Source organism: Acanthochromis polyacanthus, chromosome 1, assembly GCF_021347895.1.
Source record: "Acanthochromis polyacanthus isolate Apoly-LR-REF ecotype Palm Island chromosome 1, KAUST_Apoly_ChrSc, whole genome shotgun sequence".
NCBI lineage: Eukaryota > Metazoa > Chordata > Actinopteri > Pomacentridae > Acanthochromis > Acanthochromis polyacanthus.
This window is the reverse complement of record NC_067113.1, coordinates 30618314-30630816: the sequence shown is the minus strand read 5'-3', so window position 1 is coordinate 30630816 and position 12503 is coordinate 30618314. Positions and strand designations below refer to the sequence as shown.

The window sequence follows — 12503 nt, the reverse complement described above, 5'->3', positions numbered from 1 at the left end:
GCTGAAATGTCAGCTTTGTGTGAATTTGTGGTGAATGTGTCTATTGTGTGTGATTTGTTAAATATTTAAACCCTTCAAATTGAGTTATTTAATTCGTTTGATGCAGTATGTGTAGCTCTACTGTCTGTGCACATACATTTGTATGAGAATTTGAAGCAGCATTACACACATCTCAGCTGCAACAATATGATTTTAACAAATACAACATATGAATGTTGTCTTGAAGGTAACTAAAGTAAACAACAAACTTATAGTTGTCTTGTCAGGAATTAAAACCAGAAATTTTACCTCATACGTCATTGGGTCTAGCTATATATATATATATATATATATATATATATATATATATATATATATACACGTCACTGGTCGCTGCAGCTTTAATGCGTTCCTCGTGAGCGCACAGACTCCAGTCACGTGCCTGTCAAACCCTACAACCTCACGCAGCCGTCAACATAACTGAGGAAGTAGCGAGAAGCTAACGAGGCTAACGACTAACTAAGTGCTAAAACGGTGTTTGCTAACCAAAGCTCGTGAGTTAACTTGCGCTGCGTTGGTCTTTGTTAACTAAGCAGCTAAACGTTAGGCCGGTTTTCGGTTGACGTGAAGTGAGAGGAAACAATGTTACAGAGGGAGTAGCCGTTGTTTGGCTAACTTCTGAGCTAGCATGCTAATGATCAGCTGTTGTTGTGGTCGGACACATAGCTGGCTAACGAGCCGAACTGTATAGCTGAGCAGCAGACGCAGATACCGGGCTCCAACCGCAGCACATTTCCGCATCGCCGGTCAAAACACCGAGCAGCTCAGTTGTTTGATGGCGACAGATAAAAGTGTTCCGCCCTGACAGACTCACCAGCGGTCAGTCAGTCAGCTGTTTGTCCGACAGGCGTCAACTCCGTGCGGGATTGATCCGGCAGAGAGGTGTGCAATTCAATCAGCCGTTACTGCTTCAAGATGCATGACGCCTATGAGCCGGTGCCTATTTTGGAAAAGCTTCCTCTCCAGATCGACTGTCTTGCGGCCTGGGGTGAGTTGTTGATACTTTAAAGGTCCCGTGTGGTGAAAATCCATATTTTTTTAGTGGGTTTTGTATGTGTTAAAACTTGGTGGAGAATGTGACAACACTTACTGCTACCATTCCAACCTATCAGTAGCTGTCTAGATAGACATTTACATAACTTCCAGCTGTTTCCAGGTGAGCCACTAAGAATGAGCAGCTGCCTCACAGTCAATCAGATTTGTTTACTTTCTCGAGCTGCTTCTGCTAACTTTAAAATGTTTAAGCCAGTAAATGTATATTGTTTGAGTTATTGTCTTCCCATGTTGCCTGTTGTGTTACAGTGCAACCTAAATTCAACTGTTATTTACATCTATTTACTTCTCTCCTGCTCCCTGTGCTCACTTATACTGGATTTTAATACAGCTGAATTCCCAATAAAGCTGTTCTGATTTACATATTTTTCTGTTTCTTTTGGCAGACAACAAAACAAATATTTAACTGCAACTAGAGCAAAGCCCATTAAAAGTACACATTAGTTGAAACTACTGCTCTGGACCACTAAAATCCATACTTTTAGCACTTCTGACAAACTAACTGTAAAGTGTTAAAGGTTGATGACTGTGCTTTCATTTGTCAAAATTTTCATAGAAAGTTATGTTGCTTCCAGAGAACAGTTACAAAGTGTGTGTGTGTGTGTGTGTGTGGGGGGGGGTGGGGGGGGGGGGGTGCTTTCAATGCTCTGTATTTGTAAAATATCCACTCAGTCCATGTTGGGCTTTGTGCAATATACAGTACAGACAGAATTTTGCCAATCGTTTTAAGAGGCAGCTGGAGTTGCCCCTTTGACTTAAATAATAAGCCCTCTTTCTTATTTATGTTCATCATTACTGATTTAGCTCTACAGTTTTACACTTTAACATGAATTTTTTTGTGTACATTTCATGCTGTGTGACATTATACAATGACATATAGTTACAAAACTTAAATAAACTGGTCGTTTTGCTTATTTGGAAGAAAATATGTTATTTAGATTAAACAACTAATTGATAAAATAGTTATATAGTTACAAAAATGATAGAAAAGGAGCTGTTAGGGCAGCCCTACTCTCCTCAGTAAATCCAGTTAATGTTTTCATTTTTAAACAAAATATTAATTAGACGCTGAAAGATGGCCCATAAAGAATACGTGTTAAGCTACCCTGCTAAAATACTAATTTTCAAACAGCAATGTTTGTCTAACTGTCCGTGCTGTCAATCAAACATGCAGAGAGAGTCTTCTTCCTGAAGGATTTTAAACTACAGCCTGTAAAAACTGAGCTACAACCAGGAGTCATACATTCATGGTAAAATGAACCGTTTTTGCAGTATTCTGAGCTGAAAAACTGAGGGTGACATTCTGGGTACATGTTGTCAATAATTTGCTGAAAGAAGCACAAAATGGAACCTTTAAGGATCCCACAGCTTCTCTTTCATTCTGTGACATTGAAGTGGTCCCTCTGGGCGTTCACTGAACTGCAGTCTCAGATGTCTAGAAGCGATCTCTCTGCCATGAATGATCTTCCTGCAGGCAGGTCACAGCTCAGACGCCGGCTGGAATTGCATGTTTGATAATGTAATATCTCTGAATGGACTGATTGCATCACTTGAACTGCGTTTGACTCTGAGTTTCTCCTCCCGCAGAGGACTGGCTGCTGGTTGGAACAAAGCCAGGCCATCTCCTCCTCTACCGAATAAAGAAGGACCCAGGTAGGAAGAACCAAGGGACGGGCATTTGCAGACCTTCATATCAGAAAGTTGAAGTAATTATCGATTGTCTTTTGCTTCTAGGCTCCAACCGGTTTGAGGTGACTCTGGAAAAATCCAACAAGAACTTCTCTAAGAAGATTCAGCAGGTAAGTGGCTTTGCAGGAGGAGACTGTGAACGAATAACTGCTCAAATCACACACTCAGAAAGGGGAAGAAGCATTTGAATACTGCCGAGGGAACTCAAAAGCCTTCAGATTCGTAGCCCTGCTTCCTGTTTTTGCCTTATTGTTGCTAACAATAGAGTCTGTGATGTGAATTTTTTGCCTCTCTTCACTCTAAATTTGGATCTTAACTGCAGGTAGTGAACTCCCTTTATTGGAATGAAACTGAATTCTAGTGTCTTCTAGTATTAATTTCCACATCAATCCCTGCTTGATCTTGAATTCTTCTGCAGTGATCCTCCTTTAACCCTCGTGTCATCCTGCGGGTCAAATTGACCTGTTTTAAAGTTTGAAAATGTGGAAAAAATATATTTATTTTCACAGTGAAAACTTCTACATTTTCAATATTTTTGGGAAATTTTTGAACATTTTTTGGTGCAAGAAAAGGAATGCTAAAAAAAAAATCATCTTTAAGAACATTCAGGAAGAAATTATTTTTTCTGAATGTTCTTATTGAAAATATCAGAAATTTTACTGATATATAGATGTGTGTGTGTGTGTGTGTGTGTGTATATATATATATATATATATATATATATATATATATATATATACATATATGGGGGTCATTTAAGATATTTTAGGATTTTTTTGGAAGATTCTTATTTAGTTTTTGAAAATATATAAATTTTTTTATTTATTTTTTATTTGTATTTTTTGCCAAATTTGAGCATTTAAAAAATAAAACTGTTAAAAAATTTGTGGAATTTTCTTCCTGAAGATTTTGAATTTTTTTTTTTATAAATTTGGGAAATATTTAGCTGAGTTTTTGGATTTTTTTCAGACAGGGGAACAATTTTTTTTTTTGGTGCCCATAAATGAAGACAACAGGAGGGTTAATTGTGTTTTTTCTTCTGTCTCCAGCTTTATGTCGTCTCACAGTACAAAATCCTGGTCAGTCTTCTGGGTAAGTGTCCCTCTAATGCATTTTTATGTAATTAAACATAATATGTCTTGGCTTCCACTTCCATTTTCAGACACTGAGTTTAGAGCTCATTCTTTGTTAATATCTTAAAGTATAAAATCTGCTTACCATATTCCTTCATTATTGTGAAAGCTGTACAGTAGTCTCTTTGACTCTCTCCTGCAGAGAACAACATCCATGTCCATGACCTCCTCACCTTCCAGCAGATCACAGTGGTGTCCAAAGCCAAAGGAGCCACTCTGTTTGCATGTGACCTGCAGGTCAGTTACTGTTTTCTCTTCTAACTTTAGTCCAAATATCACCGTTCATGAATATACATAATAAGAGAGCTCTATTCAGTGCTGCCTCTCATGTCTGCTGCCAAGTTTTCCCAGTGGTCACTCAGAATATTGCAAATAAAAAAAATCTCCTGCGGCACACAAAGTTTATTCCTCGTAGGCTACAGTTATTAAAGTGATATCTGTAACAAGAGCTTTTGTTATGAATTTGTATTCTTTGGAGGTTTCATATTTGTGAAGTCTCTCTAGTATCTAGAAAAGTGGACTTTATTAGTACATCCATGGGGCCATTTGCATTGTTACTGTAGAGTACTACAGTCACATTTGTGCAGGTTTTGCCTTCTGTTTTAAATGTTTCTGCTGAGTTTTATTCCTTTTACAGTTTGATACACCTCTAAGTTACCACACTATCTTAATGGGGAGTTTTTATAACCACAACTGATATTGTTACTGACAGTTTTTCCCGACAATGCAGTACAGTTAGAAAATATGGAGATTAGGGATGTCTTGATTGAATTTTTTGCCCTCAATCCAGTTCAAGTCACTTATAATTTTTAGTATCTGCTGATATCCAGTCCCAGTCTGATGACATTTTCTTAAAAATACACACATCCAATGTTTTAATGTTATTAAAATCGATCTGTTGTACTGTACAGGCTTGACAACTGAACAACTTTGCAGTACATCAAGAAAAAAAGCTGCAGATCTGCATCCAAACTGCTCCTTAATACTTACACTAAAATTCAAAAGTTTAGAGTCTCCCAGATAATTTCATATTTCCATGAAAACTCACACTTTTATTCATGTGCTAACATAACTGCACAAGGGTTTTCTAATCATCAATTAGCCTTTCAACACCATTAGCTAACACAATGTAGCATTAGAACACAGGAGTGATGGTTGCTGGAAATGTTCCTCTGTACCCCTATGGAGATATTCCATTAAAAAGCAGCTGTTTACAGCTAGAATAGTCATTTACCACATTAACAATGAACAATGAAGCAGATACAAGCAGAAGACGGAAATTTAAGCAGCTGGTATTTCTGGAAAGGCCAAGTTTGATTTGGCACGCGCTACAACTCCATAAATACTTTGAGAGCATCAAAGTCGATAAGAAAGTTTGTGAATTTGGATGTGAAGTGTTTGGTTCTAAGAATTAAAGACGATACAACAGAAGAAAAGAAGTACAAAAAATGGCCAGCATCTTTCTTTTCTTTTTTCTAACAAGTAGAAAATAGTCACACTCAACTCCTCAGTCCAGTCTTTATCACAACGTTGTGACTGGAAGCTGAAGGCTGTTAAATATATTTCTGGATTTCTGGATCACTGGATTTGTGATTAATTTAATGGTCAGTTTTCATTGGAAAAGAAACCCAGATATACCCCAAACTTTTGAGCGGTTCTGTCGGTGGTCACAAATCTTGATGTAATGCTCTGGTAGGACATGTAAATGTCTGAAATGTACTATGGAAACGTTAGGGTGTACTGTGGCTCCATAAGCTCCTAAAGAAAATGAAAACCTGTATTTTTTTTTTTACATGCATATCAGAGAATGTTTTGTTGGTGAGCTGTGGTACCCGGTTGTGCCACCAGGTGGAGACTTTTACTGTTTAATATTATAGCAACCAGAAGAGATGGCCACTTTAGCTGTGGACTGATTCCATGTTGCAGAGAGCATTGTGGTGTTTAGCTAGCAGTGGGCACCATGACAAAGACTTCTGAGACTCTTAATGGTGTCAGGACAGAGCGTATGTGTTTAGAACAAGTGGGACTCAACTGAGTTTATTGACTAAAATGACAGTATTAGCACAGGACAAATATCCACTGTGCTTAGTTTATGTTTTGAATTATTTGATTATTGATTGATAATTCTGAAGCGCATTAAAATTTGCATCCTTAGCTTTTTGCCAGACATTGTGCTCCCCTTTTGCAACATCAGTGTGACAACAGACATAAATAAAGGATCGGATTTAGGTTTGTTCCGATACTAGTTGGTTTAAAAAAAAATGCCTCGTTTCATCCTGACTGAGATTTAGTATCAGATCAGGACATAATTAACAAAGACCTGAAGGTTTAAGACTGGCGATATTAAACCTTAGAGAAAAAATGGACATCTGGAAACAAATGTCGTTAGAATTTCACATCCCAGTTGTATTACACTTCCTCAGACAGTGTAGAAACTGGGATATAAAAACTTCTTTTCCCATTTTCACTTAAACATGTCTTAATTTACACTCCTACCGCCGCATTTGCAAATGTGTCTCTAGCAAAAATAAAATAAACTGTAGGATTTGCTTTGCTCAAGTTAGTTGTTATTTGGTTTTCTTCCTCGACTGACATGAACAGAGCCAGTAGATGTTTTGAAGATGTACACAGAATTATATAGAAATAAGATAAACACAGTGTGAAATAAAAGTTCTAAAAGCTGTTATGAGTTCCTAAAGTTTTATGTCCTAGTTATTGTATCCAAGAGGATAAAAAAGACAGTCATAACAATAGTTTTTCGTTTCTTTCCCACGTTTCTGTGCGACACTCACATTTTCCCTAATTTACAGTCATGAATTGTATATTTTGTCTCTTTCGTCTTCAGCAAACCAGCTCAGGGGAGGAGAGGCTGAGAATGTGTGTTGCAGTGAAGAAGAAACTGCAGCTGTATTATTGGAAGGACCGAGAGTTCCACGAACTGCAGGTAAAATTAAACCGTACATGAGCTGTGACTCACTGCAGCGTGATTCAACATCAAAAATAATTTCCAATCCCTTGACACATTTAGGCATATTAATGTTTTCTTTTTGTCTGTCAGGGGGACTTTGGCGCTCCAGATATTCCGAAGTCCATGGCCTGGTGTGAGAACTCCATATGTGTCGGTTTCAAACGAGACTATTACCTCATCCGGGTATGTGTTGCAGACCAGCACTACGCTAAACTTTTTCCTACATTTTGACTTCTTTGGAGAAACTCCTCCCTTGTAGACTTGCAATCAGGCTGTAAAAGTTTTATTCCTCAGTGGGGAAGAAAAGCATAACTTGGATTCACGGCAGTTAAAGCGTATTCCAACAACGGCAGATTTTCAGGGATGTAATGAAACATCGGTAGAAGTCACCGCTGCTGCATAATTCATGTGCCTGTTGTTCATCTGTATGCTCGGTTTCTTCTAAACTCTCATGTTTTCTGCTCAAAAATGCAGCATAAGTCTCCTGCATTTCCTCGGGAAGCTTGTCAAGCTCGACTCTGTTGTTCCTGAACCGGCTTGAATGTTTTGTTCTTTGCACAACAAACATTTCTCAGGTGCTTTTCGAGTCTGGAGCGAGTGTTTTATAGCCAGAAGTTGGAAGGACGATCACCTGAGAATGATCTGGAGAGGCAGACTGTTATGTAATGACTTCCTGTCTGCGCTGTCGTCCTCGAGTTTGTGTTTATTTTGGGCTTTTTCCTTTGCACTTCTTCCTGATATTCTTAGAACATTATCAGCTAAAATGTGGTAGCCATTGCTAAGGCAGTTGGCTTTTCCTTAACCCTTAGATGCATAAGTGAGTCAAAACTGACCGATGAGGTCGTTTTCTTGCAATATCTTTATAATGAAAAGTTGTTATTGTTTAATTAATCCAGATATTTCTCAAATACGTGTTTTTGATGCCATTCCATTTTAAATTTTAAGTTACCCTTTATACTTTTAAAGAAATTGTAATATTTGTATTACAACCCCAAGCTCTTTATCATTGATGACATCCTACAAGAGGTGATGCAGTGCAGAAACTAGGAGATGGAAAAAAATGTCAACAAAATGGTTGCTGACATTCTTCTGTTGCTGGCAAATATAAACGAGTAATCATATAATTCATCTTGTAGAAGCAACACTTTGTACAGCTCAAGTGTATTCACTCAGGAGAAATCTAAAAACGGGTGCTTTAAGGAGCAGCGTCCTTATATGTGGAGTTACGGGGTAAAATCAAAGCCGCCAACGTGGCAGTTCGGTTGACGTCATGCTCATGCCTTAAGCTCGCAAATATTGCCAAATGCATATTTCTAAAGCACGATATGGCAGATATAGTCGAGACACGATAAAATGCTTTCTGGTGGAGCAAAATCATACACGCAAGTCATCAAATTAAAAGCTTAGGCACGAGACGAAGGGGATTTTTCAGTGGCAGCATCATCAGGTTTTAGATGCTCCAAAAGCCGCATTTCAAGTGTCCATGTATGAAGGCTCCAAAAAAAAATTCAATTTATGCATAAAAATTGCTAAAATTTACCTATTGATTTCTCTTATCGTCTGTTCTCTGCAATCCAAACGTCACATTTTTTTTTCAGCAGACTGTTGATCACAGCTGAGACATTTGAGAGTTTTCAGTTGCACCAAGAGTGCAGATTTTTTTTTTTTTTTATAGAATCTGTTGCAAATGGTTTATTTTTAGCACATCTTTTATGACATCTCACAATTTGAAGCTTAGATTTAGTTGTTTTCTGACAGAACTGCACAGAATGCATAATATGTTTGGATTATTTCTGTTTTTACAGTTTCTGAGAAAGAGAACACGCCTTTCAAGGGTTATAAGGTTCTGAACATCATGACTCATTTGCTCTGTCTTGTCATCTAGATGGATGGTCGTGGCTCCATCAAGGAGCTCTTCCCTACTGGGAAACAGTTGGAGCCGCTGGTTGCCCCACTGGCTGATGGGAAGGTGGCCGTCGGGCAGGATGACCTAACTGTGGTGCTCAACGAAGAGGGCGTCTGCACCCAGAAGTGTGCCCTGAACTGGACAGATATCCCCATCGCCATGGGTAAGAAAACACACAAGGACTTCATGCTGCTTCTACGCTGTGGTATCTTTAGCTGTGTGTGTATTTTTAGCTAAATTTTAGCTGCTGTTATGTGTTCGCTTATATAAAAAAAATCCCACTTCAAGCCCTTTCCAAGTCTCTGTTTCTTTTTATGACACTACAGTGAACTCGGTATCAATAGGAACTGACTGGAAAGTCAAAAGGACACAGAGATGCTGAGCAACAAGAGACAAAAATCCTCCCTCAGCTCCACATAACAGAAGGTGTTTTGCTAAAATGTGTCACCCCTGATTGTTGCTTCCGCCCAGGGATAAAACAGAATCTGCTCCGTTTCTTTGCTGGGCATGAATTTCACACTTTGTAAACAATAAACAACACAATCTTCACAGATTTACAGAAACTGAAGGCAGCTGCTTTGGTCATATTTCAGTAACACACACACTGTATTTTGTTAGTTTTTGACGTTGTTTGCTATAAATCTGACCGCCTAACATTAACAGACTCGCCCGCTCTAATTACTACCCTGCACTGCCAGGGGAAAGTAAACCTCAGCAGAGCAAACAGGGAAACACCACAAGAGGAAACAGGTTTTCAGCAGTTTGGCACATCAGGGATGGAGACGGTTGTGACAGTTGGCATAAACTTTATCTTCTTCTAGCTTACATAGAGGTTTTTGTTTTGCAGCCACATTTTAAAGCATAACTGCCCTCTATAATATCATATCTGGAATTATTTCAGCTCAAATTTACCCATAGTCTCAGAGTCTTTCCTTTTTGGTGCACAGGTTTCTACACCTGTCTTGATGATGATCTGCTTTCAGTTTTGGCTCTAAGATGTTTTCAGAATGTCTGTTTTTATTTAACTTAGAGAGGTTCTTGCCAGGGACAATTTTATTCTGTTCTTGTGCTGATTGGGGGAGGTTTGTTCACATAACCGTAATTGTATATTAACCAAACACCAGATGAAGCATTTGGCCTGAACACTGCCATTGTTCCATCATCCAACTGCTGTGTCTCTACTTTTTTCTTTCTTTCCTAATCTTCCCTTCCCTTGTGCAAAGTCTTTCTTCCCCCTCCGTCTGAGCTGTGACGCTGTTTTCCACACGTCAGGAGACAAAAGTCGGTTTTAGAGCAGCTTTTCTCATCCCGTGACTAAGACACCTCGGGTCTGTTTTGCTAAAGAACTTTGTGACAAGTGATGCAGATGAGCTTTAACGTTGTTCTGAAGGCTCATTGGAATTCAGAAAGGAGAAACACGAAGGGGAAATGAAGCCTCCGAGCAGTCGGTTTCATGCAGTTTGCAATTTCCTCATTTTGATTTAGTCGACGTCGTGGCTTTGGCCTGAACCAGGATGGAATGGAGGATGAGGGCTGCTCGATCCGGCTTCATCATCTGTCCCATGGCTAACCAATAGCTTAACTAGATCACTGTTTCTGACTGGATTTCATGCTCCATAGCCTCAAAATGACTTTAAACCTCAATCCGAGAGGCACAGATCGCATCTTTATTAGATATTGGGTGGACACTGAAACTAAAATGTGTGATCAAACAGAAAAAAAACAATTTCTCTTCTGCTAACTGACTTTTTACATTGGTTGAAGTATTTTTTTTCCATTTAGATGAGCCAAAAATGCTTGTCCACTCCTTATAGCACTTAATACATTTAAAAATTAACCTTTTTCATCATTTCTCATACACATTGCGAATATGCAGATAAAAGTTTTGCCCTTTTTCGGGAAATTTTGTCAAAGAAAGCTTGTCCTTGGCTACGTTCGAAGCAGTGGAATAAATTATTGTCATTTCTGACACCTCGTTGCTTCGGTTTGCTGCTGCCTGCTGCTGAAATGCTCAATTCGCAACAGCAAAATCATTTTTTTCATGCTTTGTCTGCAGACTTTGCACTAAATGCAATATTTAATATTGCTCATTTTATCATATGTCACTTTTTTTAAAAATAGGTTGAGAGTTTATTGTGGTGACAAATGGAACAGCATGATGATGTGCCTGCAGAGTCTCAGGCATTTTTGAGTTGGAGAGTGTAAACCTGGTTGTTTTTGAAGGTGCAACGTGCAGATTTCCCTTTTACACATCACATGCAGGCTATTGGTAGATGCAGCAATTTACTGATGCTCTCTAAAAGTGTCACGTGCATAGAGGATGCTAGCAAGGGTCTGTAAATGTCTAGATGATGCTAGGCGGCTGTGCACAGACTCAGTTACTGTCATGAAGCAACTAAGACACGTGTGGCCAAACATGTATTTTTAAAGAGTGAAATAAGATGTTCTGATGTCAGATTTACTAAAGCTGAAACAGAGTGACTTTATCTACCTAGCTGGGCCGCTCAGAGACATACAGACCAGACGTATGCATTTTTGTGCACACTGGTATAAGCAGTAAAAATCTGTAGCTGCATTTCATAGATTTTTACTTGACTGCATGCTGAAGTCTGGAAAAGCAGCACATGCCAGTAGTGTTGATTTTAAAATACTGTCGGCCAGTGATTCTTCTGTAGCCCTCCACACACATACAGAGCAACAGCAGCATGTCAGCCACTGAACTGTTGTAATATGCCAAAGTATTTTTTTGCTAGCATTGATACATGTCAAATCTGTTACTGTCTTCTGTTTTTACTTCACATTCAGTACGTCTTCCTGTGCTTTGCGTTGCACAAAATTTTGAGAAAAAAAAGTCACAATTGTGTATAAATGTGGCATATGCAGCCTATTTTATGTTTTTATTCCTGTCCAAGAACATATTTTGCTTCCATTTCTTCAAAAGGTTGAACCATTTGTTTAGATTTTATCGTCATATTCAGCTTATGAGACCATTTATTAAGTTATGGGGAGATTTGCATATTCGAACATGTGTAACCCACCTGTTGTCGTTTTCTTTGGTTTGATTTGCTCGTGAACGTAACTCTGATCTGCGTCGCTCTTTCTGCATTGCTCTCAGAGCACCAGCCTCCCTACATCATAGCGGTTCTGCCTCGCTACGTTGAGATCCGGACCTTCGAGCCGAGGCTGCTGGTGCAGAGCGTGGAGCTGCAGAGACCACGATTCATCACCTCAGCAGGGTGAGGCAGGCCGCTCTCCGTCAGCTTCAGTTATCTCTTTAACAAACTATAATCTCTGTGGGATATCCTGGTGTTTTCTACAGTCAGTTTGGAGAAATTGCAGTTAGAATATCTGTTCTGATGATATAAGACAAGAAATGTCGATTCTAAAAAGTATTTCGTATTTTGTTCTGTAATAATCTGAACTAAATATGTCATAGTAACATGAAAGATATCCTGATAATGTTCAAAGTGTCATGTTAAAATGAGAAAACTTTTATGTTGTAATGAGACTGAGTGGTGGCAGCTCTCCCCATCTGATGCTGCAGTATTTGAGATGAAAAAGGCTGCAGTGTTGGCAGGTTCCATAATGACTTCTAGCCTTCTCTGCTGCCGCTGCCACTCTGGTTCCTTCAAAGAAAATCACGCTTCATTTGTTGCTTTCATCAGTTTCCATTTCCCGTGACACTGATGCTGATAATGTGGGTCCATCCTTAGAA

General features: G+C 38.9%; 1 protein-coding gene across 2 annotated transcripts in view; it reads left to right on the top strand.

Moving 5' to 3' along the window:
- The first annotated feature begins 406 nt into the window (after nucleotides 1–406).
- vps39 (VPS39 subunit of HOPS complex) overlaps nucleotides 407–12503 on the top strand; it is a 38320-nt gene continuing 26223 nt past the window's right edge. For both annotated transcript variants that reach the window (XM_022217042.2, XM_022217033.2), the window contains exons 1-9: nucleotides 407–1027; nucleotides 2680–2745; nucleotides 2827–2891; nucleotides 3831–3873; nucleotides 4057–4151; nucleotides 6760–6858; nucleotides 6973–7065; nucleotides 8768–8951; nucleotides 11904–12024. In XM_022217042.2, coding sequence (XP_022072734.1) covers nucleotides 955–1027; nucleotides 2680–2745; nucleotides 2827–2891; nucleotides 3831–3873; nucleotides 4057–4151; nucleotides 6760–6858; nucleotides 6973–7065; nucleotides 8768–8951; nucleotides 11904–12024 — 839 coding nt within the window. In that variant the 5' untranslated portion in view covers nucleotides 407–954. The remainder of the gene's footprint in view (nucleotides 1028–2679; nucleotides 2746–2826; nucleotides 2892–3830; nucleotides 3874–4056; nucleotides 4152–6759; nucleotides 6859–6972; nucleotides 7066–8767; nucleotides 8952–11903; nucleotides 12025–12503) is intronic.